Source organism: Melospiza melodia, chromosome 5 (assembly GCF_035770615.1).
Source record: "Melospiza melodia melodia isolate bMelMel2 chromosome 5, bMelMel2.pri, whole genome shotgun sequence".
NCBI classification, from domain to species: Eukaryota; Metazoa; Chordata; class Aves; order Passeriformes; family Passerellidae; genus Melospiza; species Melospiza melodia.
Genome location: NC_086198.1, coordinates 95,094,873 through 95,102,477, shown reverse-complemented (window position 1 = coordinate 95,102,477; position 7,605 = coordinate 95,094,873). Strand labels below are relative to the sequence as shown.

General features: G+C 47.0%; 1 protein-coding gene across 1 annotated transcript; it reads right to left on the bottom strand.

The window, feature by feature from the left end:
* Positions 1-1,377: 1,377 nt before the first annotated feature.
* On the bottom strand, positions 1,378-4,473 carry FABP1 (fatty acid binding protein 1). Its single transcript, XM_063157899.1, has 4 exons — positions 4,315-4,473; positions 3,138-3,310; positions 2,020-2,112; positions 1,378-1,497 (listed from the first exon to the last, which is right to left on the bottom strand). The coding sequence occupies exons 1-4, from the start codon at positions 4,379-4,381 to the stop codon at positions 1,447-1,449; spliced, it is 384 nt and encodes a 127-aa protein (XP_063013969.1). The 5' UTR covers positions 4,382-4,473; the 3' UTR covers positions 1,378-1,446.
* Positions 4,474-7,605: the final 3,132 nt, after the last annotated feature.

The following is a 7,605-nucleotide window of genomic DNA, read 5'->3' as shown; positions in this document are numbered from 1 at the left end:
ACACGGGGCCATGCCAGAAGCCAGTTGCTCTAGTTTGGTGTGCTGGTTGTGTGGACTGTTCTAACTGGACAAGGAGTTTCCAGGGAGGGGAATCCACCCTTGCTCACCCTCAGGGTGAGCTGGGGGCTCCAATGACTTAAAACACCTGTCTTTTAACTTAGCTGTTTAATCAGTTTTGCACTGAGGAATAAAGGATAGTCCATAGATCAGCTGCCAGTGGACTGCTAACAGAATTAAGGAGAAGTCTAATGGCTAAAGTTGGACTTCTAGATATTAAAAAATGTATTTGTTGTCTGCCCATATGTCTCAAAATCCAACTGATTTCCTGCACACTTTCAGTGGTAGCCAGGAGAGTAAAAGATTTATTCAAGAATCCCTACCTGCTCCTCAGCACAATAGCAAGAAAACAAAACCAGGGCCTTTTCTCTTTGACATTTCTCAGTGATTTTTCTGATGTTTCTCCAGATGTGAGTTCACTAAAGATCTGATTTTTAGGCACTGTTTAGCTAAGCCCTTCCATTTGTCTGTGAGGTGCCTTTGCCCTGTGTGACAATCCATATTGGTTCAGTTCTTGGCATGAGGATCAATGTTGATCTGTAATATGAAAACCCTTCCTGGGCACAGAGGAGTCCTGGCAGCAGCCTTGGAAAAGGCAGGTGAGAGGAAAGAGTTTCCTTTCCTGTGTGCAGCAGAAAACCACATCTCCATTTGTCCTGAAGTGCCAAGCAAGAGTGCAGGAGATGACTTTGCTGCTCCCTCTGTCTACAACCAGCCTGTCTCCTGCCAGGAGAGAAAACCTGTATTTCACCCTGGGAGAAGTGTTTAATTCCAGTTCAACCCAATTTATCAGGTGCAGCTTGGGGTGAAACACACACTGTATACCTGAAGGGAGCTGTGACCCTCCTGCTGGTGGGAAGGGGTGGGGAGGAGATGGGGATGGGGTGGCCAGAGCCTTTAGGGCTGGTATTCCATGCTGGTTTCTTTCCCAAGGCAGCTTTCCAAACAGGATCACTGGTGCTTCCCTGACTCCACCAAAACCACCCCAAATCCTTTGGCCCTGCTGGTCACTCTGATCACTTTGGCCATGTCTCTGCAAGGAAAGGGACCAGAGCCCTTCTCCTGTCAGTGCTCCCCAGGCCAGATCAACCATGGATACAGGACCCACCGGGTCCTGGCTGCTGGCACCTGTCCCCAGGAAAGGGCTGAAAGAAACTCATCAGCATGTGTCACTCAGTGGGTCTGTGCCTTGCCTCAGCTCCATTCTCCAAACCAGCACACCCTTAGATCAGTTTGTTGCCCAATTTCTGCCATTGCTTCCATGAGCTTTAGAGGCTTGTGTCTATTTATAGTAGCAATGAAGAGGTTGATGACAATGAAGAGGATTCAAAAAATTTTTATTTTAATGGCCACATTTTACATGGTAAACTACTGGCATGTGTAATATTTCTAGATTCTCTTGCTGACTCTCTTCAAGGTGAGGTCACCCATGGTCATTGTCTGAAAAAGAAATGGAAAGTGTTAGCTTTTTATGAATTTGTAGAATCACTGAATATCTCAAGTTGGAAGGATCATCATGGTATTTAGCTCCATACTGTACTTAGGATATGGTCTTGCAAATCAAAACAGGACTGCTCCCCAGTCTATCTCTCAAAAACTGGATTTTTAAAGCTTTGAATTTCTTCATGACTATCCAAAAGCACGTAGGGATAAGCAGGCATCCCTCAGCTGGGATGCTTTCTGCTCTAAGAGTGCCAAGCCCTGGCACATACCTGTTGCTCTGGTGGGTAAGAACACACCCTCATTACCCAAAACTTTGATCAGCCATGCCTAAACTGGGGTCTTAAAAAGTACTTTCTGGATCATACTCTAATGAGAAACTGCCTTCAGCTCCTGGCTGCAGAGCCTGTGTGCAAGCACGTGCTCTGCTCCAGCACCCCCCAGTGCCTCTGTAGCCCCCCAGGGCAGGCTCCTGAAGGGAAGGCAGCCCTGCTGTTGCAGCCTTTGCCCCTCTACACTCACGTAGGTGATGGTGTCTCCGTTGAGCTCCGTGACGGATTTCATCCCTTTCACCTGTGTCACCAGTTTGTTGTTTCCCTCCATCTGCACAACAGCCTGGTGGAAGACAGAAGCATTCATGTTACTGCTGGAGACCACCTCGACCCCTGCATGCTGTCCTTCCCCTGCCACAGCAGCAGGGGACTGCAGAGCCACCTGAGCTGCACATCTGAAAAGGCTACAGACAGCAGCAGCACCCCTGGGGCAGCTGTCACTGATCAGTGAAGTTAACCAAATAAATATGACAGCAAAGCCCATTTCTGTTTATCTGTCTTGCCCAGCTCTGTGTTCATTTGCCCTGGAGCTGCTGATGTACAGAGGCTAAAAGTCTTCTAGTAATTCTTTCCAAAAGAGTTTATGCCAAAGGGAGTGCAGGGGTGCTGGAAGTTGTGACACAGCAGGTAGAGGTAGAGCTCTCAGAGCCCCATTCACAGGGCATTTCTTTGGGGATCACCCCTCTGCTTTCAAAAGTCCCTGCAATTCCATCTTCTCTCGAGGCAGAGATGAGAGACAGATTTTGCCAGTGGAGTTGCCATTCTATGAACCACTGGAAACTTATGGCCAGGAAAGGGAGCACCCAAGTTCAAGGGTGGTAACTCCTCACATTGCCAAATCATCTCCCCCAGGATAATCTGAAGCAGTGGGAAAGGCTAACAGAGCAGCTAACAGCTACTGGGACTTAAAAGGAAATTTTTTGGTTTATAACTGATTCTCTGATTTTCCTGCACTACCTTTGAATCAACAAATTAAGGCAGAGGTATGTTTTGTGTTGCAACATGACACAAAGTCAATCCTTTTCCACCTTAAATCTTTCAGATCTCTTCCTGTCAAAAATTTTTACCAAAGCATCTCTATCCCCCTTTGCCAAATGGGATATTAAAACACTGGCTTCTAGTGTTTTCCAAAATTACTATTGAAATAGATTCAGAAATACAAGACTTCTTCCGCAGGAAGTGCAGTGCATTAATTAATACCTGTGTTATGGTCAATCCCTTTGCTCATATGCAGAGGGAATGGCTGGAAAGGAGATTTAATGTCCCTGAACCCCCACGGCCCTGGCAGAGGAGGGGCTGCTCACTCACCTTCACTTTCTCTCCAGTCATCAGCTCAATCTCACTCTCCTCCCCAATGGTGAACTGGTTTTTCATCACTTTGGAGCCAGTGGTCACGGTAACCGTGAACTTTTTCCCATCCTGCACAATTTCTGAGACGCTCTTGAGGTCCTTGCCCTTCTGGATCTGGTCCTCAGGGAGCCCTGCCCAGGAACAAAAGACATGGAGTGAACACTGGAGCCATCTGTGGGCAGAAGGCTGCTGCTGAACAAATCAATGCAGCAGGATTTGGGGACCTACAGTTGGGAAAAATTCTATTCCAGTGTGCAAAAACCTTTCAGTGATGGTGCTTCCCCAAGAGCCATATGTCCCTGAGTCTGCTGGGGAGGAAGATTAATTCTGTCATCCTGAATTTTGTGTGGGAACTAGACATGTCCCGTGTCTTGCTGACCTGACTGGGAGCACAAACACCACCTCCCTGTCTAAGAATAAATCCTGCTTTCCTTCCTTCACTGACAGGCAAGGGAAAATGGATTAAATAAGAAAGAATAAAGGAACAAAGTGGGTTTTTAATGAGATTCAGGGTTCCTCAGAACCAGTTTATAAAATCTTTTCCCAAAGCCTGAAGGTGATCTGACAGGTAGAGCCCTTCTGGCACATAGCCATGCAGAAATATTGCAAAGTCCCCTGGATCCCTGCAGGACTACATTCCCACAGACACAAGTGGAAATCTATCAGACACATTCATCATTCAGCATTTAAACAACACCAACTATTGTTCTGGTGAACGGTGGGATGTGAGGCTGTGCAGCATCAGAGCACAGTGGCTGAGCAATGTCCTGCTTGTCCCCAAATTTCACAGCCTGATGGAGCAGGTCTGCAGTGCCCCTAAGCCACCAAGGTCCTGCAGGCTTACCACGCTGGCCAGAGGCTGCAGAACCCACTAGGATTGACTTCTGCAAGCCATAAACTTCACCCATCATCTCCTGACCTCCCACCCCAGACAGAGAGATGCTTTCTCTTCTATTTTGAGATCACATCTCCACACAAATACATTTAAAATCCCAGTAATTACAAGGTGACAGACAGAAATAGCAAATCTCAGAGATGTCTCAATCTACATCATCAGCACATCAGCACAGCTGGCTCCCAAAAATCAGTGGGATCTGCAAAGACAAAGCAGTACACAGCACATGAAGGCACATACCGAGGGCTCTCATGAAGGGCTCAAAGTTTTCCTGGTGCTGGAGCTCGTATTTTCCAGTGAAGCTCATTGTGGAAAAGCTCTCTGTGCTCCTAACACAAGAGAAGGTGCCTTGCTGGTAAGCAGAGCTTGGTTTTATATCATCCTTCTGCCTTAAAAGTTGGCCAGAGGTAAGATGATGTAATTGGTTTATGGGCATGTTCAAACATTAACGTAAAACTGGGCAATGGTCAGTGATAAATTTCTCTGCATTTTACAGATCACAATTTACAACGTGGGGGCAGGGAAAACCCCATAAAATACGTTTTATGGAGGTTGCAATGTGGCGTCCATAAACAAATGATAAAAATATAATAATAATTGTGCAAAGAGTCTCATTATCAGAGGAACGAGCCAAATCATCTAATGAGTTTGCAGTCTGGGAGCACGTATGTGGAGGAGGAGAATGTGGTGACTGTGTGTGCCCTGGGGCTGGCCCTGGGGGGTTTCTGCTCACTGGTGTGTGCATGGTGGGTCTTTAGCACTGGCAGAACAGTGGCTGCACACTGGCAGGGACTGGCTCACTCACACACCTGTGCTGGTGGGGTTTGGTGTAACCCAGAGGCAGCAGCAGCACAAACCCATCGCTGTCCTCTAAGAAAAATGCTCCAAATCAATTCCTGGCCTTGCACTGGCCCACCTGAAGACTGCAGTTTGGATCAGGCTCCACCTCTATGGTCCTGTGTGGATAGAGAGCTGGTGCCATTAGTGATCTACCAAATCACTTTCATCTCCTTTTCCTGTAGGAGCCACAGTCACTTGTGTACTGAAGAAGCTTTCCAAACCTTGGAATTCAATTCTCCCAGGTGCCACATCAGAAGGGCCAGCAGCAGCCTCCAAGTTGAGCCCAATTCCTCCCTCCAAAGCAGGACTCAGAGCTGGGCTCCTCTTCCGGTCCCTTTGGCTGAGCACCCCAGGATTGATTCATGGCATCTGAGCATCCATCCTCTGGGTCTGAACTCCCAGGCTGGGCTTCTTGCCTCAACGTATTCCTCCTCCCTCCCAAGGTCAGCTCACATCTTTGTCCTTTTTTGAAGTGAAATAATGTATAAGAATGACAAAGACCTATCTCCTTCCAATTTGGAGATGCTGTCAGAGCCTTCTGCCGCTGTCTGTCCTGCTGCTGCCACCTCAGCCTGCTCTCTGTGCTGCAGCAGTGAGCCTCAGTTTCTGGTTAATTAGTACAGGCAGTGCCTGCCAGATGAGGCAAGAGAGGGAAAACCTTGGCTGGTGGGACGGCCAGTGGATGAAGTTGGCTGGGAGGGGGGAAAATCCGCAGGGACATCATCCCTGTGCGCCATGGAGGGAGCCAGGCCGGTTCAGAGAGCATCCATGCAGGGGTGGATTGACTCAGCAATTTCTCCAAACAGCTTTTGAGTTTCTCCAAACAGCTTTTGGGTTCTTTTCCATTTTATCCCCTCAGGAATGATGCCACGTTAGGAACTGCATTTCATTTTTATGCCTGCCTCAGGTGAATAGCCTGGTGTCACGTGGGGCTGTGCTGACATGTCCCTTTTCAGTGTCCTCCTCATGGGGACAGCGGTGACTGACCTCTTTTGCTGTGTCCTGGCCAGATCCCTGCCTCCTGTCAGCCAACATTCTCTGGCCAGGGGACACCTGGAAGAACATGTGTGCCTCCCACATTTTCATGCCCTGGACCTCCAGCTGCTCCTCCAGGCAATTCAGGTTCCCTCTCTTTGCATGATGGGGAGAGAGATTAGGCTTGAAAAAACTGTGCACAGAGTTCCCAGGCCCACAGTGTCCATGGAGATGAAGCTCCTAAGGGCTGGATGTCCTCATCAAATGTTAAAAGGGGAATATAATTATCCAGGACTCTCTTGGTAACAGGGTAGAAATTTTTCCATTCACATAAATGGGCAACTCATGAGAGAATTCACCCCATTTGGAACTCAAGTTGTTCTCTGTAGGTATCCTCTCTTCCTCTGCTTACTGCAAATAGCTATAACACATCCTTGCTCCTGATTTGCTATTGCTATAAGTGGGGACTATGGATTGCTGTTAGAAATTTGGAACTTTGTGTTCTGTTAGGCTCAATATTATTTTATTTTCTTTAGCAAAGATATGCAGGTCGTACTAAAGAAAGGAGAAATGCTTATTGAATGAAATTTGGCCAAGGTAATTATTATCTAGCCAGGCCTGCTGAGCAAATGGCAGGTGAGATAAACTTAATCTCAATAGCAAAGTTCAGAATACTTGTACATCTCCCCAACAGAATACAGCATCTTTTAAAGTATGATATCATTTTACTTTTCAAGAAAATGCACTTGGTTTGCATTAACATGAGGCCATGTCAATTGATAATTTGATTAAAGTAAATCCACATCCTAAAATTTGAATCTGGTTTGTATAAAGAGAAAATGCATGGATCGTTTTCAAAAATTATTGAGGAAGCTACATCTTGAGGGAAGCCAGCAGGTACTTCTGTCTTTAAGCTGCCTTGAAAATAAAGCTGAGGGTCTTAGAAGCTTGTCAGAAAAAAAAAAGACTGAAGTATCTTATTTCTGCTTTTTGCACCTGAATCAGAGATAGGGACGGCCAGAACATCTTAGGCAAGAATATCACCAGTGGATCAGCCATGGTTTTGGCCAAATTTTAAACCCCACCTCCTCTGTCTCCCTGGGCACTCATCCTGGGTCTCCAAGACCCGCCTCTTGAAGGAGAGGTGCTCAACACAAACCTCCCAAACTGCAATTTGTGGCTGGTGCCTCACATTACAACATCTTCCACAATCAAGAAGAGTTTGGCTCGGTCACCTCTGTAGCTGCCTGTGGAGCAGTTGCATCCTTTTATGACATCCCCTCAATCCTTCGCTGGATTCCTGAGCTCAGCTCTCACTTTCACTCAGCCTCTGGGAAGCCACCCTCCTACCTGCACTCCTTGGTAAGTTGAACATTATAACTAGATTTTCAGGTTTACAACTCCTACAGGGAAAAAAAAAAAAAAAAGTTTCTGCCTCCTCCAGTTCAAACTGAAATTCTTAATTAAGTTCTGAACTACAAATATGACTTTACAGCCAAAGTATGGGGAGAGGCACTTCCTGTGGCCCAGGGGAGGGTCCCTGGCAGCCTTGTGGAGGTCTGGGAATGTCTTCATGCACCTCCCCTCTATCAGCTCATTTGCTTCTCTTATCTGTCCCACCAGTGACTCCCCAGACTCCAGTGAGCCCAGCACATCAGTGCTTTGGGAAGCCAGGGTTGGGCTCTACACCAGGATTTTCTTGGCCCAAATGTGAAA